The sequence below is a fragment of the Salarias fasciatus genome, chromosome 23 (assembly GCF_902148845.1).
Source record: "Salarias fasciatus chromosome 23, fSalaFa1.1, whole genome shotgun sequence".
Classification (NCBI taxonomy): Eukaryota; Metazoa; Chordata; class Actinopteri; order Blenniiformes; family Blenniidae; genus Salarias; species Salarias fasciatus.
The window spans coordinates 1,040,748-1,068,274 of NC_043766.1; the positions used below are offsets into that span (position 1 = coordinate 1,040,748).

Here is a 27,527-nt window from a genome sequence, read left to right on the forward strand (position 1 = left end):
CACTGTGCTGTGTGTGGCAGAAATACAGATTTCTTTTTTTTTTCCCCTCTCTCTTTTTTTACCCTGACGTTCTTTGTACTGTTCTATTTCAGCCTCTTCAAACTGTGCGAGACGTTATTCCGTCGAAACGAACCGACCAGCCACGGCTCCCCTGACGCCGAGAATTATGCAGCGAGCGACCGGAGTGACGTTAAAACACAGTACGTGTTAAAAGCATGTGCCGGGAGAACGCACGGCTTGCTTGCAATAAACAAAGGAACGCAGGAAGGCATTGATTAAAAGTGCTGCAAAAAAAAAAAAAAACAACAAGCGGCGAAGCGAAGGTTGTAAAAAGACAGCGGCTTGATAACCTCGGTGGGCGTGGAGGTCCTCCTGCTTTGTTCCCGACGCTTCCGGTGGAGTTCTTCATCATGCTAAGTGCTGCTTTAATATGGAGGCCTCACATCGTCCTTCTCTCACTTCCGTCATGGTTGTGGAGGGGGGAGGGGGGGGGGGGGGCGAGCAAGGTCAGCTCCTCCATGCAAATGAGGGGATTTACTCTGAGGGTAGACGCACTGGCCGGAACTCTGAACTCAGAAACTGTTTGCAGCTGGGCTGCAAAAACTGCAACTGTTTTCCAGCTTCGCATGGTGTGTACACATATTAAAAACGGCCTCGGGAGCCACAATAACTCACCGAGAAGGCTCGAGCTGATATCAATCACTGGCTCGCCCAATCGGAGGAGCGGGGGACGGCGGGACCGGCCAGATTGGGTCTGAAGGTGCATCGCACAGGGGCTGATGGTGCATTATTGGCTTCAATTGTTGTAATGCACCCGCTGCCAAAGCGACCTCCGGGGTCCTGCCTGCCTCGCGCTCGTATATCATCACTGTCCGTCCCCCCCCCCCCCCCGATCCACTGACCGGCGCCCTCACTCCATCCCCGGCAACGTCCCGGCGCCAAGGACGCAGACAGGCAGCACAAAACGCATGAAATAGCTCATGGAAACAATTTCAGAGCATAAACGCACCCTGGAAGTAGTCTATTATAGAGCGTGTGAATGAGGAAACAGGATTAGAGCAGCGGCTGGCGAGGGCAGAGACCTGTGGTGCAGACGCAACGCTCCATCATGGTCTACAAGCACTTATGGGGACAGTGAGACAGCAACAAGCTGAGATGAAACAGGGGATTCCCTCCTCTTCCCTATTCAGTCCCTCCCACCGCTCTTTATCTAACCCTTGACTTGAAGGAATCCTGTTACTGCGTGACGTGAACCGGAGGCACGAATAGACTGATAGAAGAGGAAGTCAGTCTGTTCCTGCAGCTTTTACAACTCCTGATGTATCGATGGTTGCATTTCAGAAATTCGGCATGCGCAGATGTGGGCATGCTATTAATGATCCGGCATTAGCCGGCCTCACAGCGGCATTATTGATGAATGAGTCAGCATTAGGATCGGCGGAGGAAGTGGAAACCCTGAAGTGGGAGCGAGCAGAGCGGGGTCGAGTCAGAAGCGTCCTCCACCGCTCGTTCCGTTGAGATTACCCTCGGCGAAGAAGGCCTCCACAATTATGACTTGAGCAAATCTCTTCAAGTCAAGAGCGCAATTACAGTGGAATCACACACACGTCCTCCTCCGTCCAGCCGGCTCAGAGGTGAAGTGGATAAGCGGCGGCGGACCGACTGAGGAAACGACGTCTACCTGGGGGCATTCTGCCACTGCTGCCACAGAAATGTGTAAAGACCACAACAGCCATTAAATCACATCCACTGGTATGCCGGATCGCACGGCTCCCCCGAGTCGAACTGCTCCCGGAATACAAAACTATTTCATTTTGTTCGATTTGTTTCTAAGAGGGGGGATATAGCAGAGCGTGTTGAAGGCAATAGCGCCCCAAATTCTTCCCTTGTGGTGAACTCAAGCGAACAAACATTGTCAGGAAGCACAATCATTCAGCGCAAATCGGTAAAAAAATGCTACTCACTGCAGTCCTTTGGTAGATCAATTCTTCTTTTCTCTTTTTTCATTCAGGCACTAAAACAAGAAGGCATACCTCTTTGTTTCGGAAGCAAATTCACCTCAAAACTGACTTCACTGTCACCGTTGCCCTCTCTATCTTCACCAAATCTGAATTCTGGGATATCTTTTCTAGCCCCCTGTCACCGGTGATGGATGTTGCCTGCGCGGCACACCCGAGGGAGGGAATAGACTGTTCTCTCGGCGCGTTTCGCGGCAATCCGGAGCTGTCAATAGACGTGCGCACGCGGCCGCGCGAAGCTGTCATGTCTCTATCAAGCGAGACCTGCCGCGCCAATTCAGAGGCGCCAGGAACGCACGACTTAATCCCCCGCTCGCTTCCTCTGTACTAATTGCGGCTGACTTTTATGCTTTTTTTTTTTTTTTTTTCCATAATCGCTCTTAAATTTAGGAACCTGAAGGAACCAATGAGAACAGAGCTGTCAGCATCTTTTAGTTTAAAACATCATTTGCAGCCCAGTTTCACACTGATTTGGTAAAACTGTGTCAAAAATAACTAGAGAAGATGACTACAATGAAAAAAAAAACTGTTGCATCATGGGTGTTTGCTTTCATGGCAGCATCATTGATATCTCAGTTGCTGTATCCGCTGCTCTTTCTTTAAAAAAAAAAACAACAACAACAGTGTTTTCTTTGAAATTTCTACCATTTGCTTGACAGTTTTTGTCGTTACATCGATTTTGACCCACAGGCCATCAGTTTGACCCCCCTCCTGAGCGAGATCTCAACTCTGTATGGCAGAAATAAAGGTTTTACACCCTGTGTAACTCATTTTGGGGTTTAAAAAAAAAAAAAGATGAGCAGGATGTTGACTTTACTTTACTCTCCATCCTCCAACAATCTGCAAGCGCCAATCCGAAAGTCCTCGCTGTTGCTATTGCTGACAAATCAAGTAATATCCTTCTTCACACCCACATTACGGACTGAACTCGCCCGACTGCGTCAACAAAACATAGATCAGATTGAATTTGCCCGACTCTCTGATCCTTCTTGGCTGAGAGAAATAAAAAAAAAACAAAGATGGTGATCAGCGCTACAAGGATGCTCAGACTGCTGCTTCGCCAGTTTTCCAGTGATCCAATCTGATTTTCTGCTTTTTTTGCCGGGTATGTTGTTTTGACATCGGGTGAAAACGCGTCCAAATATGGGAAAAATGAGGTGCTGCACCGATTTTACTCCGGCTCAGACTGATTCCCAGTGATCCGCTGGCCCGCCGCCTTCCATAAATGGCATTTAAAGCAACTGGAGGAACGCATGTTTACAACAAGGGAGGAAGAGATATCTCAAAGGTTCTGGGCTGAAGCTGTTTGCGGCAAATGTTTCGTTTCTTCTTCGTTTTGAAACGCGCCTTTAAACAGCAGATTTCCACGCATTAAAACATTGATCTGTTATTCATAAGTAACCAAGGACGCAGTTTTTATCCCCGGAGAGAGCCTCAAGGACCGGCACTGACATTGACTACGTACAGTTTAATCTCTTCACACAAATAATAGTTTCATTCCGTTCGCCGGCAGTTTTACATTTGAGACAAATTGAAGCAGCTCAGCTGCGGTGTTTTAGCATGAGGCTAAAATGTGGAGTTCTGTAAAACACGTGGATCTTTCCTGACTGCTGAAACCGGGCTGTGTGGCGCGTGGTGCAGCTTCACCAACCGTGCTGCTGCCAAGGAAGAAAAAAAAAACAAAACCGAAAACCAGTGGCACGGTGCCACAGACGGCCCTGGGATGATGATAAAGCGTGTCAACAAGTCGTGTGCAGGTCCTGGAACTATTGATTCCCAACACAGTGTGATCATGCTACAGCAGAGATTGCTCTGCGATACGGCTGCTGCTCACACCGAATCCGCCTCATACGAGTCAAACCTCTTAGGAAGAGATCAATAGCTGCGGCCAGATAAGGTTGCGAGAGGTCCACGGCCTGGGGAAACAGTCCCGTGTTTGAAAAGAGGGAATGACATGGATACAAGGAGACAGAATACAAAAATCAAGAGGGAGGATTTGACCCGGTGGTAAGAAAACCACAGCGCGCCCTTGAGATTACTGACTGCAGCAGATTTAAAAACACCGCTTGCCTCCACACTAATTCTTCCCTCCACACGAGGGACGTGAGCACTTTTTTTAAAATTAATTTCCATCCGAGTTTTTGCTTCACGACAGCTCTCTTGTACTGGAAGGAAACTACTTATCTGCACGCTATCATTACTGGGGATGAATGAATTTCCAGGAAAACAACAAGGCATTCATGGCCACTGGGGCTTGAGAATACATCAAGTGCAAGATAAAATGTATCTCTGGTTAGGGGCCCGTTGTTCAGAGTGTGTATATTGAATTTCAATGCAGTGGGAGGAAGGGAAAAAAAAATTCCAGCGTTGTTTGTGAAGAGCAAGAGGTTGAAGCGACCTTAAAACACCAATATCAAGAAATTGACATCGCTAACTCTAACTCTGTGATTAATCACAGTTTTGAAAAATGAGTTCTTCAGAGTCCTCTTTTAACAAACAGTGGTGCTGCCAATCAAAAGTCACCTGCCGATTCGAAACAACAAACTGTAAATTACAGCCTGGAAGCAAAGGGCAGAACTCTTCATCTTGCAGAGACGTGTTTCCAGTTCACCTGCAGTGTGAGAAATCCTCAGGTAGGAATGAGAACTATTGATCCCCCCCCTCACTCGTCCTGAAGGATCACCGCCGCTTCCTGTGCACTCATCATCTTTCTGTCCCAGCGCATGTTTACTTGTTGAGCCCATCGATCTGGACTGGAGCCAGAACACTGGCCGCGGACGCCGCGGCGCGCTGATGAAAAGGTTTCCCAAACACTGGGGTCGACACGGAGGCCGAGTGTGTGGCTTTATACAGCCGGGTTCAAGACACCTTCAAAAGAATAAAACCATGTCCGAAACTGTACTTTTCACAGTTTTGATGTCACTTATCTAACGTGATACTAGTGCTGTTGGTGATTTATCGTGCCATTTGCAAAAGGCATTGTCTAAATGTGGCTTCTGTTGTAATTCAAACACTTTTTTAACTGCCATAAATCCTTCACTGCACAAGTTATAAGGAAAACGTGAAAATAAAAAACCTGTTTCGCATAAATAGTTGTTGAAAATACGAGCGTCTATATGTGTGTTTTTGTGTCTGCACACGTGTAAATAAGTGTGTGTGTGTGTGTGTGTGTGTGTGTGTCTCGCTCTCTGTCGTGAATTTTAAGTACTCACGAAAAAAAGGAGCTATAAGGGAAAGATGTTAAGTCCCGTTCATTTTTCAGAGCCGAGATGCGAGAGTGACAAGAAGGCGTGCGGGTAGCAGAGCCAGTTAGCAAGCGGGTTATCTTCCAGCAACACCCTGCGCTCGCCTCTGCCGCCGCACGGGAATCTCTCATTAAAGCACAGCAGTGGTAACTGATAAAGAGAATTGGATTATTGTGATTAATACCATGTGTCACTTGTAATGTCTCTAACAGCATGAATCACGCAGCCTCGCCCTCCCCGGTACGTGCGCAACAAACACGAGTGCTGGTTTTTTTTTCTTTTTTTGGGGGGAAAATTTGAGCGTGTGGACGTCTTACAGAGGCCTCCACGCAATATCAAGAAGGTCAAAGAATCTGCTTGAAGGTTTCTAGGTACACGTATCGCACGCAGACATTCAATAAACGCAATGAAGACATACTCACAGCGCCAGATATGACAGCAATGTGAAAGAGGGCTGCGTGTGTGTGTGTGTGTGTGTGTGTGTGTGTGTGTGTGTGTGTGTGTGTGTGTGTTCTGGGCAACAGAGCAGCATCTGCTGCGCCTCAGGGCCAGATAGTGTCTGGAATAAGCAGAGGAGCTTCACCTGCCTATCCATTCAGTATTTATCTTGCTAACAGAAACGCTCCATTTGCTGGATGTGCCTTGCTATGTATCCTGACCTGGATGCATGTGAGGAGCACGTAAACCGGCGCCGCCAGCTGCTCAGCCCACACCGAGGAGGACGGGGGCCTCGTGCAATAGAGCAGCAATGCGTTGTACTTGGAGCGTTACGAATAAAGCTTCATTGAAACGGATTTTTAAATTTAGCGTTTTAAAAGGACTTTATTCATAGCTTCACCTCCAGTTACAAATGATGAAAAGGTTTCCTGTTGTGCAGTAAATAAAATGCTGCTTTACTTTCAAATCTGCATCAGAGAGGTCACGGACACACACACACACACACACACACACACGCCTTGTCAACACACCGGTTTACGGCTCCCATGAGGTCTGTTATGAACCTGCAAGGTTAGCGCTCATAGATCTCCACTCTGCAGCTTCCACACTAAAATATCTTAAACTGATTCCTTCTCTTCTCTCTGGCCTGAGAGAGAGAGAGAGAGAGAGAGAGAGAGAGAGAGAGAGAGAGAGGAGCCAGCTGATTAATAGAAGGTGCATAATGGAGATAGATGCTGGCGTGAACGCGAGGAGCCGAGGTCCTGCAGTGCCGTCATGTTGGAGTGGGAAACAGAATTATTAATAATCATGTGTATTAATATTGATGATTAAGTGGTTGATAACAGCGGTTAGCTTTCTAATTAGCCTCAGCAGTATGTTACATATGCTTTTGGAATAATTTGAAATCTGTCAAGGAATAACAGCCGAGACTCTGGGCAGACGCCAGAAAGAGTCTTATCACACAACAGATTAGATTTAAAGTCAAAACGAGACAGTAGCCGGATTTTAAAGGAAATTGAAACGATGAGATTCACCTCACCAGCATTTTCTGCCGTTACCATGTAACCATTCTGAAAGGAAAACAATTCCTTTCCAACTGGAAGTTGTGTAACGCCATCCGAAGATGACATTTTTCTGAAATGAATTGAAAAACATTTGGAAGACCAAGCTTCAACGGAGAGTTTATGCATTTCTCAAAGCCTGGAAGATCAGCTGACACCGATACCCTCTGTTCCCTCTCTTTAGCTAATAACAACAGCTACATTTATCAGATATTTTCTGAATACAGACGTCTGATCTATGTAATCGATGTATTCATCATTCAGATTTATCATGGAGGTGGAGCCAGAGGAGCCACAAAAACCCCCGAAGCAATCGAAAGTAATGCCATTGTTACAGACTGCCTCTGAACAATGGGATTTGTGAGGCAGATGCACACTCACACTCACCTCCTGAATCATTCATGGGACAAAACTTTCTGTTTTCCTTTATTACAGATATTGATGACTCGCGTTCAATGTAATGATTCCAAACCGACCATGTCAGTACAATGAGAATGCGCAAAGTGCTGATTGTTGGCTTTTGAAAAGACTTCTTATGCCAATAAATAATTCAGCTGAATTCAAATGAATTAGAACAAAAAGAAGTGGCGAGCAGCACTGAGCGGCAATGCATGAGGGAGATGAAGGGAAACAACAGGATCTTCCTCCCGTCTCCTCCACCTCCTCGTTCGCTTTTATCTCCCATATTGTTCTATTATTTCCACTGGGAAAAACAAATGAATACATGGAGAGTGGTGAGAGGAGCGGCGCACAGAAAAGGGAAGGCTGACCTTTGAGAGGATTATGGGATTTGTTCTAGAACAAAGGGAGAAGGCAATATGGCAGATGGATTCTGTAAAATAGACTATTTAGCGGCGAGTCGCTGGGATCGCAGAAGAGAAAGGCAGGCAGAAAGGAAGGGATCACCATGGCAATACTGGGTGGAGAGGGGCAGTTTTTGAGGAGTCCCGGTGGGGGTGTACCATCAGAGCCACAGCAGTGTGTCTCTACATGGAGGAAATCGCCTGGCGGATCGCACATCCATCGCTGAACTTATCAATACGATTGAAGATGCTCATTTATCCGGAAAGTTCACAAGAAAACTACCTTGATTCTTTACATATGTAACCCTAACCTAACCCTAAGCCAAACTTGGATCCACACAGCATTTATTCTCTCTCGCAAGTTGGTACAGCCTCCTGCTGACGCTCCCCCCCCCCCACCCCCCGCCTCCCTCGCCGGCTGGCTGGCGTCTCAGCACGAGGCTCCTATCTGACCTCTAAAAAAATATGGCAACGGCAGATTTGTGAGTCGCGCTGATAGCCAATCAGATGGCTTTTGTCGTGCCGGGGCACACAACCCCCGTCGAGATCTAAATCACGTTTTCTCTTCATCGTTCTCTCCCTCGCCGCTCTGTCTTCTTTATGGCTTGTTGGTGATGGTTTCGCTTGGCGCCGGCAGATAGTATGGTGAAAAAGCTGGCGGTGGATGTTCGGCAACGACACAACGAAGCAGCTGTTGAGAATGAAGACCTTAACGGAGTTCCCCTCCCTGCACGTATGCGTTCTGCCGCGATCAAAGCCGTCACACGCCGCTTGCTTTGATCCCCGCCGCTACACATGTCCATTTGCTTTACTTGCCCCATTACACACCGGCTTGCCGGCACACACACACACACTTATGCTGGAGCATACATTGGCATGCTGGCCCTCGCCAAAGCTTTGATCAATAAATAACACTGTCACAGGGGGGTGGACGTGCATGCGCGCGCGCTGCAGCGAGGTGTCTGGTAATATCTCACCGTGGAGGGATGTAATCTCCGTTTGTTTCTCGGCCCATCTTTCCATCTGTCCCCTGCTTCAGTACTCCACTAATCAGTTTCGCTCCAACCTCGACAGCAATCAGGTAGCCTCTCTTCCCACCTGCCGGGCACTCCATCACCACCGCCGTCCAGATACAACTGCTGCACTGACCTAAACGGAATCTGCAATGAGCTGAAAAAAACAACAACAAAAACAAACCCACACATACACACACACACACACACACACACACACACACAGTCACACCATCCATCTTCTACACACTCCCTGCACTTTGTCCAAGCTGCTGCTGCTGCTGCAGGAGGAGCTGGAGTCTATTCCAGCTGACTAAGGGCATGGCGCAAGCCGGACAGGTCGTCAGTCCATCGCAGAGCTAACACACACACACACACACACACACACACACACACACACACACACACACACACACACAAAGTAAAGTCTCCCGTTAAATCTTCTAAGTATTTCTTAAAAGTAAGCAACACAACACTGAGACTTGAGACCTAGCATACTAGCTTTAGCCTCAAAGCCATGCTCAAAATCACCCATAATGCAACAGCGCTTTGGACATTTCACTGTGTTTTACGCCGGAAAGTTTAATCAGCGTTTGCTTTTCTCTTGAGATTGGAGTCATTTTCCGAATTAAAATGTTTGGTTTTGTGGCAAAATAGATATTTTCATCATCTACGCTGGTACGCCATGCAGTATTGGACCCTATACCTGAAACTGGTCCTTTAAATAAGCAAATCCTGAATCCAGAATGGGCCACATCGCTGTAAATCTTAAAAAAAAATAAACAAACAACACAATGAAACCAATTCATCTGGTGAGTTTACGGGGAAATGTTCTGCAGGAGACGCTCTCAGCAGTTGGGCTGCGAGTGGCCAGGATGCATGCATATTACCGTTTGGACAATGGCGGGTCGGTGATAAGAAACATTTGTGAGCGCGGATGCCTGGCACTAGGAAACGTGCACAAGTCTGCTTGTTCCATGCCAGACCAGATTAATCCTATCCCCGACGCACTGGCAGTGCTGCTGGAAAATCTTGCATCGCCAACTCAGCTGTCGCCAGTTACCATTAGCTTAAGCATAGCTTCCATTAGCCTCGCTGCTCACTCACTGAAGAAAACAGCTATGCCGATGATGTTGAGCCAAATGTGCTTGACAAAGAAAATGAGCATCGGCACACAATGGAAAAAAAAAAAAGAAGAAAAAGACAAAAAACAGGACACCATAATGCCAAAAGAAGAGTGCCTTCCAAGCTGTTGTTAATGTGATACATGCAGCTGAATGCTCGCAGAGATCTGCAATATAGCTGCGGCTTTTAGCCAAATTCTTCCTGTCATTTGCGAGGTTTAACTGCAGATTAGCTGCAAAAAAAAAAATCAAAACGTGTTCACACAGAAAGGCTGGAAAAAGCATTCAGGACAGAAGCCTCAATCTGTAAATAACTTGTATCAAACAAACCGGAGGGCATGTCCGGATCAGCTGTGTTTGTTTTCCTGTCATCTACCTGCAGCTCAAAAGTATCGACAGACTGCAGTGGATCAGTCTGAATATCCGCACATTTAATTTAAAACCCCTTGACTATCTTGCAGTTATTTCTCTTGTAGCAATATTCAGAAGTTTCCTTCCTTCTGAGCAGTAGCGGGATTTCTTTTGGCACGGGCAGAGCTTTGAGAGCGGGAATTACTGTGGCAATAAGTCTCACATGTCTCAATGCAGCCTGTCCACTGATCAAAGCCTCCTCTGCCTGGAAATGGCAGAGGCAATGTAGGAGCCTCGCGCGGCCGGTTCACCGCGGAGAACGTCCGTGCTGCGTGGAGGTGCTCTCGACACCTGCTGTTAATGAGAGTCGAGGCCGCAAACCGTCGCCAGAACCGTCGAGAATGGCCTCCACGCCATCCGGAGTCCAGGTCTAATAATGACATAGCCCGATTTTTAGGTAACAATCAGCATTTTGGCAGTTTTAATTGACTAATTGGGTGAATAAAGCAAACAAAAGATGTCAATTTGCTTTTATTTCTGAAGGTGTCACTCACCAAAACAGCAATGTATTCCAATCTACATCTATGTGTAAGGTTAGGGTAAGGGTTTGAGAGGGTTGGGGCAAGATTTAGAGCTAGAAAGGGTTGCACAGGGTTAGGGCAAGAGACGGTTAGGGTTAGGCTTGGGGCTCCAGAGGGTTAGGGTTAGGGCTACTGAGGGTAAGGGTTGAACCTGGGTTAACCCGGACCATCTTTATTCCACATAAAACACTGAAAATAAGGGAAAAAACATATGATCCATGGCAAAAGTAGAGTTTTACTTTTAGTTTTAGTCTAGGTTTAGCTGTGGTTTCTGCTTCTTTTTTTTTTTTTTTTTTTTTTTTTTTTTTTTTTTTAAACAATAGTTTTCAAGTGGTCAGTAAACATAATAACAGTCCAACTTGGTATTTCTGTATTTAGGTTATGGAGGTGTGGATTTTTCAAAATTTCCCTGGGGAAAAACTTATCTCATGCCTTGCTGATTAACTCTTTGACAGTTTGATAAATACTGTGATTATCATGTGCAGGAGCTTGTCATTCTGAGGAAACCAGAAATACCTGACGTCCCCGGACACAGGCGCTATTTAATATACACATGAAGCAAGTGAGGTTAGGAAGACCCGCTTAATGGGAAACCCAATATTTGAGCCTAATCAGCGCGTACCGATAAAAGCACTCGGTTTGGGTGCATTCTGTCTTAAGTAGCTATTTCAGGGATGCCAACCAGAGAAGCATGCAGATGAGGAGAGAAGGAGCGAAGGAAAGACAGGATGTGCCCAGGCACACAAAGAGTAATGAAACCTAGTCATTGGGGTATTTGTTTAAAGGAGAAAGAAATTAATAAGCATAGAAATAACAGTGCTCCCCACTTCGCCGGCAGGAGAGAGAGAGTGTGGAAAAACAAAAGCCCAATTATGGCGAAGGTACAGAAGAAAAGGAAATGCATGGAGAGCAATGCACTATGAACATTAACAATGAGAGAATACATGGAGTTGAATTGTTACTATGGTGCAATGCTCCTCTTTTATGTCATTTTGCATGTTTTCTAAACTAAATACTGGGGCGTCCATTAAAAGGGGGTGGGGTTTGGTTACGTGGCGAGGCGTGGTGCTCTGATGGCGGGCGTTATAAAGGCAGAAGCGATCTGTTCAGTGGTGGTCGTCTCGCTCCTCTTTTGCTGCTTCCACGTTGGTAACTCCGATGGAATCTGAACACGCGACCTTCTGGACAAACACTTTCCCAGTAAATCTACAGGGCAGGTTTTTAATTAATTATTCACAATTTCCCTGCATCGCAGGTCCTGCAGTATCTTTTTTTTTAACTCACAAGCTCTGCGATCGTGGCACTTAAAGCAAAGTCGGGCTTGCACAGAGAAATGGATATTTTACTGGCCAGGTATATCTTAAAACAATCAGAGGCTTGATGAATTGGCTGAATGGCTGATGTATGGCTGGAATGGAACGGGTATTTGGAAAAGGTTTGAGTCAGGGAAATGCACCTCATCAATCAGCATGATTAAAGGTTTTGGCCAGGCTGAAACAAACTCAACAGTGTGAGGGCCCAGCCTTAAAGGCACAGCTAGCTGCTCTGGAGTCCAGGAGCCGCCAGCTGCACTGGACAAATTGGTCTTTTGTATCGGCACTTTGAGTTGACTTTGGTGGCTTTGTATTTGTCCGGCTGCCTCTGCGCGTGCATCGAATCAGCAGCGCGGCTTCCTCTGGGCTCCACGGTGCTTTGGGCCTCTGAGGAAAGGCCGATCAGGAGTCCACGAGTCAGACCAGGTATCCAGCTGACTGATAATACACTGAGGAACAGGGACACGACGCCGACTGTAAATACTTATCACTTTCAAAAGCAATCATCCATGTGTTTCATTAACACCTAATTTGCACACAAGAGGAAACTCCTAGTGTAATTCATTAAACCCCCTGATGGCTCACACACACACATACACACACACACCAACGGTAGCATACTATATACGTGCCCCATGGCCAAATCCATTGTAGCCAGGGCCCTGAACCAATAAATACAGCTTTGCGACAGCAGCTCTACATATTTAAAGCCACTAATGGCTTCCTGCAAAGTGCTCGCACACACAGGCACACTAAGTTGAGGAGAGAAATGGCAGCCGCAAGTGTCGGGGCGGGCTGTTTTAAGCACATCCAGCGAGAGCGGTGCGATGTAGCAGTTCATGGAAAAAAAAAAAAAAAAAAAAAAAACCTTTTATTTTGAAAATGTTCATTTATATTTGCACTGAATTATATTTCAATTAAATGTGGACCAGTTTCGATGAGCAAACTGCACCCAAAAATAAATCAGTATATAAATCCACCTGGATGGTGGAGTGACTGGAGAGCCGAGCGCTCGCACGCGGCCGTGCACGCCACGCGCCTGGCGCCGTACGGCTGTGTGCGCTCGTCCGTCCGCCCGTCCCCCACGGGGGTAAACACAACACATAGAGTATAGTCTGAGAGCAAACAGCAGTGCCTCGTGTTAACCAGCAGGGACACAGTTTCCCTGAATGCTGCCGGGCCTGCAGCAGTTAGGAGCACGTACCCGAAAGACGTGGGAACAAAAAAAGAAAAAAAAAAACATTTAAAAAAAAACAAAAAAACATCAGTCCACATTAAATGAATTGACTAAATACGAAAGATAAAAGCCACAACGTGTGTTTGGATTTCAATCTTCAGCAGCTCAAGAAAGCAGACGGAAAAGGATGGAGGAGGAAACATGTCAAGAAACAATCCAGCCACAGGTTCTGAAGGATTTAGTGTTTGTGTAAAGGTATAGCGTCCAAAAAGTCACAAAACAGCAGCAGGAGAAAGAAGGAAGGAAGGAAGGAAGGAAGGAAAGACTGAGTTTTAGCATTAAAGCCACATGGAGTGTAGTAACAGCAGCAAAGCAAACATATACTGGAAGAAGAAGAAGAAGAAGAAGAAGAAGAAGAAGAAGAAGAAGAAGAAGAAGAAAGACAGCATTGAGCTTTGCCTCTTTTTGTTCATCAACATCCACAAAATTCCAGGGGTGTAACGGTTGAACAAATCCGTTTCCTGAGCAAGAAACTGTCGATATGTATCAATAAAATTATATAAGGATGTTAGTTATAGAATTTCTGACAATAACACCCAAAATTGGCAGTTTGCCTGATTGTGTTTTCTGTCCGTTTAGTTAATAAATCATCAATTAAAAAAAAAAAAAAATGCATTCATTACGACTGGTTCGTGGCTGCTGGATTGGTTCAACGCATTACACTCCTTTCTGAACCTTCCGTTCGAAGACGGGCACGCCCACGTCTCGCCTCGGCCTCCAGGCGGACATACGTAGAAAACCCGAAGTGGGGAGAGAAAGGAGTCGCCGGTACGCTTGACGGCGGGATTCTTACCTAGGACGCCCAGCCGGTAGTTGACCGTGATCACAATCACATTCCCGTAGCTGGCCAGGATACTGCCGTCGAACATATTCCCAGTGCCTTCCATGTAGGAGCCCCCATGGATGAAAACCATCACCGGCTTGGGGCTTCCACTCTCCCTAATGTCTGGAGGAAGGGAGGAGAAGAGGAGGAGGAGGTGGAAGAGGCAGAAGGCTTGATTAGACCACACGTCCAAGGTGAGAGGTGCAGATCCAGGTCTTTCTAGGGGGGCTTTGGCCCCCCCGCTTGACTTACTTCTCTAGCTAATTCTGGCACGCTGGCTTCTGTGTAACACACAAAGCTGGGCATTATTTGGCATCAAACTAATCGTTTACCAGCTGTGAGTGGAATACTTGGCTCCGTTCATCTCCTCGCTGGTTCTAAAATTGTAAATTGTTGTTAATGGAATGTGAAATTTAACGGGCAGAGTTTTATTTTCCTCCAGGCAGCAGACAGTGAAACATCAGCAGGTTCGGATGAAACCCTGGCACCTAATGGGGGAGCTCTTAAAAAACATGTTTTGCCCAATTTATCAACAACAATCCTGAATCAAACTGGAACTTTTATAGAGACTTGAGGTATAATAAACTCCCGCTCCCAAGTCTATTCACTATTTGCTCACTTTTTTTTTTTTTCTTAAATAAATGTATTATTCATTTGAGCTGCCTGCTACAGCTCCTAAAGTATATTGTTCCTCACAGCAACTGCATAATATTCTGATTTTATTGGGCATTTATATGAAGTAGGGATGCAGCAAACCACATTTTTAAAGGACGAGTAAAAGCCTGAGGACGAACCTTTCAGCTGATACCAGCACTAATGCATCGGACCAATACTGGAATCGGTATCAGTGCATCTCTAATATGACGCCGTTTTAAGCACGTCAGATCCAGATTCGGTCAAGGTCAAATGAAGTCAGTTGCCAGCTTATTAAAATGCGGCATATCCGACTGATTATGAAGGGAGAGAAAGGTTGGAGCGTGTTGAACAGCTTGAGCTGGTGACGTAGCTCTGATAGGGCCTGGCTTCTGAGCGGCGAGGATGAGAGGAGCAAGGGGAGATCTAACAACACGCTGCAACCCATGTTCAAAACAAGATTTCACTTTCATCTTCTGTTTCCCACAGATGAAGCTTTTCATCTGGCTTCCTAACTATCTCCAGTACAGGGAGCGGCGTGTGCCGTTTATCCCACTGATGTTTCACCGGGGAGGGGACTCCGGGTCCAGGGAGAGAGAGAGAGATCAGCCCGTCTCCGGGGAATTAGAAATTAAGAAACCCACAAAAACTGGTCGTGAGTGATTTGGACGGGGTGAACTGAGTGGTGAAATTGCGCTCTATTGTTAAATTAAGATTAGGATTTGTAACTGGCAGCCTGTACTTCACATCAGCCCAGCTGTTGGTGGAGCTGTCAGTCTTTGTCACTGTCAGCAGTCAGCAGCAGACATCAAGTCATGACGATTTACCGTCACAGCTGCATGGTATGTCGTGTTTTTTTTTTTTTAATCTCTCTCGCTCTCTCTCTCTCTCTCTTTTGACAAGTTTTGGGATTTTGCCTGGCGATAACAACTGCTGAAACTGCTTGATTCCCCAACAGGGAACGTATTATTGACACAACCTTATAAACTCAATTAGCAAAAGGAAATGAAGTAACAGAAGAAAACCGCAACCCCGCAGGAAGCTGACAAACATTTTGTTAAAATGTCGGGAGGGGGAAGGTTTTCTTGGTGGAGGGCCGATTGGATGACTTCCATCATTCTTTGTCTTTTGTGTGTGTGTGTGTGTGTGTGTGTGTGTGTTTTATTTTACTTTATTATTGAGCTGCTATTTCTTCCATAGCTGGTCTGTTCTCTCTGCCACAGCAGGACAGCAGCCACAATGTAGTGGCACATCATAACTCTCCTCTGGAAGCTTTCCAAATAGTCCTGACAAGAAAGGTCAGACGGATTATGGTGTGTGTGTGTGTCTGTGTGTCTGTGTGTGTGTGTGTGTGTGTGTGTGTGTGTGAGTAGCCCAATACTTTGGGTGGTGGAAGACAAAAGGAGTGAATAATCATAACCAACAGCAGTGGAAGGTAATTTTTCACTGCATGTTGATGATGGCAGTGATAATGCTGCTAATGCTGTTAGCATGACAGCAGCAGCGACTGATGGAGCTGGGAGGAACGGCACGGTCTTAATCATGGCCGCTGTGACAATCGCGATCGCGCCGTGGCATCAGCTGTTACAGCGATGCTAAACGTCACGGCGTCATGCGGACTTCCTGGACTGACAGGAACCATGTAGGAAATAAACCATTCTGATGGAAGCGGTGACGATAAAACCGGTGGCAGCAACGGTGGGGGGGAAAAAAAAGAAGCTTAAATTAACCTCAACATTAAGAATGGCAATGGAAACTTCAAGCTAAGACTGGGGAAAATATCTAGTAAAGCATTCCTACCACTGTGGTGAGGCTGGTGGCGTTAGCTCTCTCAGCTGATGAGAAGTTGGTCTGCTTATGGTAGAGATACACCAATACCACGTTTATTAGTACGCATGCTAACCTTTAGCTACTTGTCAATACCGAGTACCAATTCGAGTACTGACTTTTACCTACTTCTCAATACCGAGTACCGATTCGAGCACTAACCTTTAGCTACTTGTCAATACCGAGTACTAATCCCAGAACTAACCTTAGCTACTTGTCAATACCAGGACGTTATTCGAGTACTAACCTTTAGTCACTTGTTGATACTGAGTACTGCCACAAACGAGTCCTTCGAACCTAACTCATGCTCAGCGTTGCTGTGAAACAGCTCCGCTCAGCCACTACGTCGACGACGATTGCGTCTACAGTCCGCAGAGCGTTTCTCTGCACGCTGCCCCCTGTGGACTGCAGACCGGTACTGGTGCATCTCTAGTTCAAGGCTGATTGATAAAACATCAAGTTAGCCAATGTGGTCAATTGCCTGATAAAGAGTCCCGGTTCATTTTCAAGTCACAAACTCTGAACAAACCGGGACTTTTCTACACGACTGGTGAGTTTCTGAGGCCTTAACTATCAGTGTAAATACCCTGATGAAGTACCAATTGATTACTTTTTTAATGTGTCTTGCGTCATTTAGGTCATTATGCATGTTGTTTTCAAACGAAGGGAAAACTGCTGTTCTTTATTTGAATATAAAGATGTTTGAAGGAGTTTTAAGCCTGATAATGAGACACTGCCTCTTAGAGATGTTTGCAAAGGTGAAATTACATTCTGTTTTGTTGGTAGTCCACAAAATTATAAAATCAAAGTATTGACAGAAGAAACATGAGTGGGCCACCGCAATTACCAAGATGTAGAGCGTGTTTATGTCCTGTTTTAATTGGGTACTCTCCAAAAAGGCACCGGAATGGAGAGCTGTAATAATAAATTTAACTCGTAATGTCGCTTGAAATGAGCTCCAAGCCAATCCTGTCACGAGTGCTCGCCAAATCAGAGTGTGTTGTTTAAAAGCAGCAGAATAGTCTATATATAAAGGAGAAGGGGGTGGATGGATGGGCCATAAAGGACTCTCAGTCAAGTGGGTGGGAGAGTTCGGATGGGAAATATTGAACATTTGTTTTTTTAGACAATGACCGGTAGATGTTGCATTAAAATGAGCATGCAGATATAAGAAAGATGTTTAAAGTTGCCCTTTCATATGGCTTCAGTCAATCATGACACTGAAGGCAGTGACAGACGAGTGACAGGCTTTCTCTTTTAAAGTTGACAAACTGTGGCGACTGGGTGAGACGACAGAGGACATTGTTTGCGGTTCGCCAGATCTATCACACATCCGGCTTCAAAGCACAGACCGAACATATTTCTTTCATCCTTTCATCCTTGTGTGGAAGCCACGTGTTGTGACAGCGCGTCCTGTGTGTTTGCTCTCAGGGATTGCATAATAGTATGCATTAATTTCCCGCGGCTGTGAGATACATCCAGCACGTCTGTTCTGACTGCCTCTCTTTTGTGTTGTGCGCTGAAGGTCAGTGGTAATGAGGTGAGGTTAGGATAAAATTGCCTTGGCAGCGTCGGAGTGTTTGATGGATTTACCTAAATTTACCTGGATTTACAGCCTGAAACAAGTCCCGGAGTACAGCGAACACACTGTACCTTGTGGTTTGAAGTTTATGCTACTCAGCTTGCTCTCAGTATGCCTTCCTGGCATCCTTCAGTTGGCTCAGACTCAGCCAGAGAAATCCTCTAAAGCCTCTGTCTCTCCCTTCATTCCCCTGATTTATCAGTTAATCCTAATTCCACTGATTGCCAATTTCATCCCGTCGCATCACAGTCCTGCATAAAGAAAGTTAACAGTTTATATGAGGTGATCACAGTCAGCAGCCAATATTTGCATGAAGGGATGTCACCTTGTTTTTGCTTTGTTTGTTTTTGCTCAAAACCATTTGAGTCGAAAAATAAAATAGTTTGCAAAATTGACAGTCCAACCTCATCAATTGATGCAATGATGAAATCAGTCAGCCTATCGATTGGATGATTTCAGTTAGGTTTAAAGAAATGTGCAAAAACATATTTTTGGCAAAATTTGCCTTATTTTGAGATTGTCATCATTTTATGTTGCAATTGTTAGTTTTTTTTTTAGGTAAAAATAAAAACATCATCATCTGCGTAAAGACAAACTTTGCTGTTAAAATTTAAAGGCTATTCTGGATCTGTTTTACCTGTCCGGCTCAAATGTGTTTGACAACCCCCGGTCTCTCCATCTGCAGCTGCAGGGAGCTTTTAAGCAACCAACAGCAAGCCGAGGCGGTTTCTGTGCTTCGCTCTTGGCTTCAGCTTTTGGCTGTTGGGAACAAACCGGTGGGGATTCGCAGCTAAAGCAACAGGAAGCCAAATAAGGCCCAGTGTCGATTCAGACTGTTAACATAACGCTTCTGTGTTGTGTTGTTAATGGCGGTCGATGTGAATTCTGCAGGTTTCCTGACGTGTGAGTTAACTGTAGCTGAAATGATGAATTGATGTATGTACATACATATATATATATATGTATAATGAGGAAAAAAGGCATTTGCACAGCTGGCTCTCCACAAGTTTTATTACCTTACATCTGATTAAAATGTGTTAATAATAAAATCTCCCCGACATTGTTGTTGTTTTTCATTGACTTTTTTGTGTGTGTGTGTGTGTGTGTGTGTGTGTGTGTGTGTGTGTATGTGTGTGTGTGTGCAGCAGCTCTATTTGCAAGCTTGAGCTGGATGAAGGAAGCTCTCGTGTTCCCCAGCTGATCTTTTATGATCCTTTCTTTAGCTGGAGGATTGTCGCCGCAGTATCAGCAGAATCTCTCTCCCCGTGCCCTCTTCACTGTATTATCTTTATACTAAGCCCATGTTATGTGGAGAGAATATCAGAACACTGGAGCCTGTATTATGCTTTATAGAGTTCGCAAAGGGTCCCATAGGATTTCTGTGTATACCACCACCCGCATCTATGACCACAGAGTGGGGGAAAGTGAGACACAAATCCTCATCTCTCAGGGACTTTCCTGTTTACATCTCTATTCCCAGCACAAAAAAAAAGGATTACAAACCCCAGGAAACAGGTTTTAAAATGCACGACTGGTTGGGTGCGGCTGGGCGTGGACGTCTGCATCTCCCAGATGTCAAAGGTTAAGAGCATTAAGGAGTGGTTTAGGTGTGGGGGATGTCCGTTCAGAATGGTCACACTTGACGAGCCACTGTGTGTGTGTGTCTGTGTGTGTGTGTGTGTGTGTATGTGTGTGGGCTCAAGCATATTTTCCTGTATATGAAACTGGATTAGCTGGATGCCCTGCTTCCTTTATCGAGATAATACTTGAAGCTTGCTGGGATTTTATTAAATGGATCTGTTTGAGCTCTGTGACTTTCTGTAATCTTACCGGAGTGTGTGTGTGTGTGTGTGTGTGTGTGTGTGTGTGTGTGTGATGACAGCAGAGATCAAAAGCATGCGGATGGCTGTGAGTCTTATTTGGATGTAATTGCTGTTTACTTTACTTGAGCACATTATACAGTAGAGGTGCCTTATTAAGGCTTTCTGCCTGTCATTAACGGCGTCTGGAGGGGATGTGACTCCATCTCAAGGTTTCTCATTTCTTATCAAGGACATTTTATTTCAAATATGACTTGTCAAAAGGCCCTTTTATTTCCTAGCAATTAAGCCAAGGTTTATGGGTTTTTTTTTTTTTTGGTTTTTTTTTTATGTGCTTTTTTAAATTTAATTATTATTATTGGGATTAATGGGTTTCAAGCACACCGGAAAAGCTTTCAAACAGCATTTCGTTTTTTTCTTCTGTACAACATTCCACAGTAGTTCAGATCTGCATCTTCTTAAACCTGGAAAAGTTTTTTCATGACTGCTTTTTCTTTAATCTGCCTTTCATGTTTTTTTTTTTTTTTTTTTTTTTTTTTGCCATAAATTCAAAAATCTACTATTTATGTGCCTTTTCAATTGGAAACACTCCGAAAACAACGAAACAAAACGTGGAGCGAATGGGAAAGATAATGAATTAAACCTGCGGTGTCACTCGAAACGCTGGTTCATCCCCGGTTGCCAAGTCTGTCGCTCGTGCTCGCCAATTTGTGCTTCATGTGCGACCAATTTGGCAGTTTTGGGGGACCGGAGATCTGAGCCGAGAAAGATGTTGTTTCACCGCTGGGATGCCAGGAAACGGTACGACCGGTACCTCTCCTGGAAAAAAATAATTTCTGCTAAATTAGGCAGAGTAATTGCTCTTGCAGAGGAGGAGTGATTGGTTTGATGCCCAAAACAAGACCAGGTGTTTGAAGACATAAGCCAGCGAGCCAAAGGTCAATCTCTTCAACATGACTCGAATCTATATAAAGGAAGGCGAATCAAAGCAAACAGGGTCAAAAAAACAATAGAAAAAAAAAAGAACACATGCAAAAATGTGTTAAGAGTTGGCTGAAGGATTAATAATACTGAGTTAATCTGCTGGTGGGATGCAACATAGAAAAGTAAAGTAAAGGTAAAGGAAACAGTAAAACCCAAGCATTTAATCTATGTCGCAGGATTAATGTCAAAGAATGGTGGGGAAGACATGAAAAACTTCAGACATCAAGCTGTAAAGGACAAAACACATCCAGCCCAAAAAAGAGAGTTTACGAGTAAAAGAGCAAAAAGAAAATGCCCATCACTTTCAAAAAAAGGACAAGAAATGTAAGAAAATCAAAGAAGATAAAAAATCTGAGGAGAAAGGGTGGGTCTGGTTGCCCTTGTCATGCAAATCAGTTTGGCGTCAAGGGGGGGAAAAAAATACCTTCGTCATCCGTGCGTTCACTATCACCTAAATCATCAGTGTGTTTCTTTGTAAGGGGACCTATAAGACCAAGAAGGAGAAGATGGAGGAAAACAGGGTGATCAAGAACACACACAGCTTTCAAAAGATGCTTTTTTTTTGTTTTGTTTTGTTTTTTTTAAAAAGATAAGAAAGGTTTCTCAACAAATCACTGTTTTTACAGCCCCTTTTTTTCCAAAAAAATTCCTCCCACTGACGAGGAGATTGGGTCAAACGTCACCACAATGTCCACTTCAGAATTCACTGCACCGGGAGATCATTTAAAGAAAGAGCAAGAAAAGAGGGACTTTTGTTAAAAAAAAGAGGCAAAAAATATCAGTTTTCCCCGTCGAAAAGGAAGACTTCAATCTGCTTTCAGGACGAAAAGGCACAGAACTCTTTGAAACAGTGCATATAGAGGCATAAATCACACACATCAGAGGCATCGTGTTAACAACTGCAGACAAACAAATCACTCCACACACCCACACACACACACAGAAAAACACACACAGAACCCGCACCACGAGTGCAGAGAAGATAAACTCATTGATTTTCGCTTTCTTCTTCACTTCACCTTTACAATTATGATGCATTGTTTTCAGCATTTCCCTCTTTTTTTTTTTTTTTCTTTTTGCCAATAATAAACCACAACTCTGCAGTCAGGAAATTGTTTCTGGAAAACTCCAGCTGCCTGTAAGCACACAGCAATTATCAATTTCATAATACTTATAAGGAAATATATTTTCAATGTTTTCAGCTTCCCTTCTGTGTTCACACACACACACACACACACACACACACACAGGCGCATGCAGAGGGAGAACACCCACACAGACACGAGCGTTAGCATGGAGGGAGGAAGCCAGGATGGTGCATGACCCGCCGACCGATTAGCTTCAAGTGCTCACACACACACACACACACACACACACACACACACACACACACACATACACTTCTGTCTTCACTTTGATCAATACACGCACCGGTACCTGACGAAAAGCTTTTATTTCGAAAGTGTGCATTCAAATTTACCTTCATCCGCATTGAGCTTAATTTTGAAAAGCGCGTCTTTCCTCTGTCACTTCTGTTTTTCAAACATCGTTAAGACCTGCCGGTCAAGACAGATGCATGACAGCTCCCATCACACACACACACACACACACACACACACACACACCAATCATGTGTCAATTCTAAACTGCCCGGTGACAGGCGAGCCCTGACGCTGACCCGTCCTCACCTACCTGCCACCGTCTGTCCGTGATTAGGAGACATCAGACTCTTCTGTTTCCTCTGTCTGTATTTCAGTGTGTGTGTGTGTGTGTGTGTGTGTGTGTGTGTGTGTGTGTGCAAAATGTTGACAATTTGATTTTCGGCCTCTCACTGGATAATCTGCCCTCTCCATCTTTGTCTTTGCAGCCACGCATTGTCTCTAACTCTTTCTCGCTCTCTCTCTCTCTTGCTCTCTCTCTCTCTCTCTCTCTCTCTCTCCCTCTCTCTCCACTGCATTGATTGGAGACTGATGAAGAGTTTCACGCTCCCTAACACTGCAACAATCCATGACTCAAAAAAGCCAGTTGGGAAGCAAGAGGGATGCACACACACACACACACACACACACACACACACACACACACACACACAAACACAGAGTTTCACCCCTCAGGCTTTCCCCTCTCCTGCATGAGGTAATTATTGCGGGGGGGGGGGGGGTCCATGCATCGATCTCACGTTGCACGCAGGAGCTCTCGGTACATACATATTGCTCTTCGTATGCATCAATCAAGCCCGCCCTGGCATCAAAACACACTAGCTTAATCAATCAGTGATGCACGTCTGAAAGAAAAAAAAAAAAAAAGGAAGGAGAGAAAAAAAAAAAAAAAAGAGGGATCGAACCAAACGCACGGCTCAATGAGCCAAATAGGTAATCTACTACTGACCTTGGATAAAATCCCCACAGGCTGTAAACTATAAATACAGAAACCGTTCCCCGAGGAAGACGTGCGGGTCGACTGCACTCCAGCGGGACGCTTGATAAGGAGAGCCAAACGCCGCTTTGCAAATAAGTAAAATTCAGAAATTCTAAACGGTTCTCTCGTTTCTGAAAAGTCACGTTCTGCTGCCGAAAGTTTCTTCTCCAGGATTCTGACAGGCCGGCCTGGTTTGGGGCTTATGATGGGGGGGGAAATCTCAATTTTTCTAAACGATATCTGCACTCAGCGTTCTATTTTAGCAAAGTTGAGAAAAGGTTTACGTAACGGTGCAGACAAGAAATAAACAGACAAACGGGTTACTACAAAATAAAAGCATTTTAGCATCTCCCTCTTTAGTCCGTAGCTGTGAAACAAAACGACTCGACTACCCCCCCATCAACAAAACAAATCTGAGGATGAGCAAGAGGTTCTAAAAATAACCGGCGGCTCACGCTTTCTCACAAGTCATTTGAAAGAAGAAGCGCTGCAGACGCTGACGAGCTCCGCCTGCCGGAGGAACAAAAAAGCCCGAACGCCCACTCTAATGTCCCTCTCAGATTCCACAGCCTTTTCACTTGTTGTTTGTCTGTTTTGGTTTCCTCCTGCCACCCATTTCATCTGCTCACATTTCCTGTTCTCCTCCCCTCCTCTTTTTCCCCTGCTACTTATAATCTCACTCCGGCGCCCCCCCCCCCCCCCCCCCCCCTCGCTGCTCCCCCTCCTCCTGCCGCTCGCTGACGAAACAAACACCCACACTGTCAATGTCAGTGAGTCAATTCAAAGCAGCGAGATGTCGGGGGGAGGGGGGGGGGGGGAGGGGGGGGGGGGGCGGGGGGGGGGGGGCAAGATGTGTGACTAGTGTGCAAACGAACAAGGAAGTCGAGAGGTGGGAGGGAAAACAAAAAAGAAAAGCCGTGAGCCCTGAGCTTTTATTTTCTAATGCTCAATGATTCCACCGCCGTGCAAGGGCGCGTCACCGTATGCGTGATTTACAGCCGCTAAATTCTGTCCGCGACTACGAGGGGGCGGGGCTTCAGGTACAGCCTGAGGAGATGAGGGTGCTCTATCACGAAGCAAGGTTGTGTTTGTATGTGCTCGACTGTGAAGGTAGGTTGTGTCTGAACATATTTTGCTATGAAGCGAGGTCGTCTTTGAACATGCTCTATCAAGGCGTTCAGTCGTGTCTGAGCTATGCTCTGTCATGAAGTTAGGTTGTGTCTGAGCTATGCTCTGTCACGAAGTTAGGCTGTGTCTGAGCTATGCTCTGTCACGAAGTTAGGTTGTGTCTGGGCTATGCTCTGTCACGAAGTTAGGTCGTGTCTGAGCTATGCTCTGTCGCGAAGTTAGGTCGTGTCTGAGCTATGCTCTGTCACGAAGTTAGGTTGTGTCTGAGCTATGCTCTGTCACGAAGTTAGGTTGTGTCTGAGCTATGCTCTGTCACGAAGTTAGGTTGTGTCTGGGCTATGCTCTGTCACGAAGTTAGGTCGTGTCTGAGCTATGTTCTGTCACGAAGTTAGGTCGTGTCTGAGCTATGCTCTGTCACGAAGTTAGGCTGTGTCTGAGCTATGCTCTGTCACGAAGTTAGGTTGTGTCTGAGCTATGCTCTGTCACGAAGTTAGGTCGTGTCTGAGCTATGCTCTGTCGCGAAGTTAGGTCGTGTCTGAGCTATGCTCTGTCACGAAGTTAGGTCGTGTCTGAGCTATGCTCTGTCACGAAGTTAGGTTGTGTCTGAGCTATGCTCTGTCACGAAGTTAGGCTGTGTCTGAGCTATGCTCTGTCACGAAGTTAGGTTGTGTCTGAGCTATGCTCTGTCACGAAGTTAGGTCGTGTCTGAGCTATGCTCTGTCACGAAGTTAGGTCGTGTCTGAGCTATGCTCTGTCGCGAAGTTAGGTCGTGTCTGAGCTATGCTCTGTCACGAAGTTAGGTCGTGTCTGAGCTATGCTCTGTCACGAAGTTAGGTCGTGTCTGAGCTATGTTCTGTCACGAAGTTAGGTCGTGTCTGAGCTATGCTCTGTCACGAAGTTAGGCTGTGTCTGAGCTATGCTCTTCACGAAGTTAGGTCGTGTCTGAGCTATGCTCTGTCACGAAGTTAGGTCGTGTCTGAGCTATGCTCTGTCACGAAGTTAGGTTGTGTCTGACTATGCTCTGTAGTTGTGTCTGAGCTATGCTCTGTCACGAAGTTAGGTCGTGTCTGAGCTATGCTCTGTCACGAAGTTAGGTTGTGTCTGAGCTATGCTCTGTCACGAAGTTAGGTTGTGTCTGAGCTATGCTCTGTCATGAAGTTAGGTTGTGTCTGAGCTATGCTCTGTCACGAAGTTAGGTTGTGTCTGGGCTATGCTCTGTCACGAAGTTAGGTTGTGTCTGTGCCATTCTCTACTTCTGAGTTATTGTCACCAGGGTGTGTGAGGACCTTCATTGATCAGAGAATTGAAGATGATGAGAATCAATAAGAAAACTTGAAAAATCCACATGAAAGTCCCAAAACAGAAAACAAAACAAAACAAAAAAAAAGAACAAAAAAAGGCAGATTTTGGACCATTTTATTATTATTTTTGATATTATTGACATTATTATTATTATTATCATTATTATTATTATTATTATTATTGTATAATGATTGTTGATGTTGCTTATGTGTTAATTATTGAGATTAGTCCTTATATATCATATTGTAATTCGAGCCGCAGCATGCAGAAATGCGATCCATCACGGCTCAGTCGGCTGTGAGGAGAGAACCATTCCGGTCCGGCTGTGTGTCGGCATAAGGCTCAACTCGGCCCGTCACCGAGCACGGCGCGCCTCTCATCTCTGCAGACGAGTGTTTTCTTGCATTCGGCGGCGGCGGCGGCGGCGGCGGCGGCGGTGGCGCCGGCTGACGGGCCAGCGGCCAGTCTGTTTATCAGGGAGTCAAGCTGTTTGCGGATGGGGGGGCCTCCTCCTTCCTCGCGCGGCAAGGCTTGTCAGCTCCGCTCTGCGTTCGCCCGCCGCTCTGTGAAATATGGCATGACAGCAAACTGCAGAGGTTTTAAACCCCGGTTTGTGACCCTACTTACACAAGAAAGAAATATGGATTTTGACTGGAGGCTTTGAGGCCAGACTCCGCAGAAAACATGTTTGTGTATCGCTGCATGAAAAAAACGGCTCCTGTGAGAGAAGGAATATTAATTTATGGGTGATTTAAAGATCAGGCCATGGCTGTAAACGTTTTTAAAATGCTGCGGAGGTACGGAGTGCTATCAGACCTGATGTGTGCTCCAGATATTTTGGTGCTTTTCTGGAATCTGAAGAGATTATCACACGATCGAAAGGGCACTGTAATCCCGGCTCAGTGATAAAATACCAATGAAGTGCAGAGCGGCGGTTCCCTGGCTTCAGACGCCGTCCCCCTGCACCCCTTGCTCTATTTTTGTCACATAAAGTGGATAGCCACAGAAACACACTGAATAAATATGGAGTGGCACGCGCTCCTTAAAGGGGACATGCTTTTATTTCTGTTCCGATGCATTTGAGTTCTTTCACTTTTCAGTGTACTGGAGTCCTGGAGGTATTTATACAGTGGATGATACAACTAAGACGTAGATTCAGAAAATATTTATTCTTTTAGGAGACAATTTCTAATTTAAGACAACAATCCCAGCTGGACCGCAAGACCAGAAGTGTGACATGCAACACAACTTCCTGTCGGCACAACTTTCAAAGTCTCTTTTCTTCCTCCAGGTGTCAAGTAGGCTGTGTCTGAGCCATGTTCTATCAGGAAGCTAGGTTGTGTCAGAGTCATGCTCTGTCATGAAGTTAGGCTGTATCTGGTGGTGATCTGTCATGAAATCAGGTTGTGTCTGGCTATCCATTAATGTTAAACAATTCATGTTTTCTTTGAATCGGTCAGGTCGCCGGGTGGTTTGGCCGGATCAGAGCCTCTTGCAGGCCGGTTTCGGTCCACAGCCCTGATGTTTGACACCCCTGAGGCCTTGCTGACTAAGATGTGCTGGTCCCGGGCTTGTCACTAAAATTCTCCCAAAGCAGAAGAAGGTCAAGTGTGGCTAATTGCCTCGGTGAGCTTGACGTGATGGGAACTGTGCGCTGCTAATTGCCACTGGCAAATAAAGACGTTCCATATTGACAAGCGGGGAGTTAAGGAGATGCGCCGCTGCTGCTGGCGACGCGACAGCGGCCCCGTCTTTCAGCACAGTCCTCCCACGTCTCCAAATTATCGACTGAGAATATTCTTCGATCCCAATTCTTCCTGCTTGTA

The 27,527-nt window shown here is 45.6% G+C and overlaps 1 protein-coding gene across 2 annotated transcripts in view; it reads right to left on the reverse strand.

Annotated features, from left to right (window-relative positions):
• The window catches only part of nlgn1 (neuroligin 1), a 155,361-nt gene that overhangs the window by 73,999 nt on the left and 53,835 nt on the right, over positions 1–27,527 (reverse strand). The window contains exons 2-3 of one of the 2 annotated variants that reach the window (XM_030084041.1): positions 21,278–21,337; positions 13,978–14,130 (exon numbers count right to left, since the gene is read on the reverse strand). In XM_030084041.1, coding sequence (XP_029939901.1) covers positions 13,978–14,130; positions 21,278–21,337 — 213 coding nt within the window. The remainder of the gene's footprint in view (positions 1–13,977; positions 14,131–21,277; positions 21,338–27,527) is intronic. The other variant, XM_030084042.1, reaches the window with a different exon arrangement.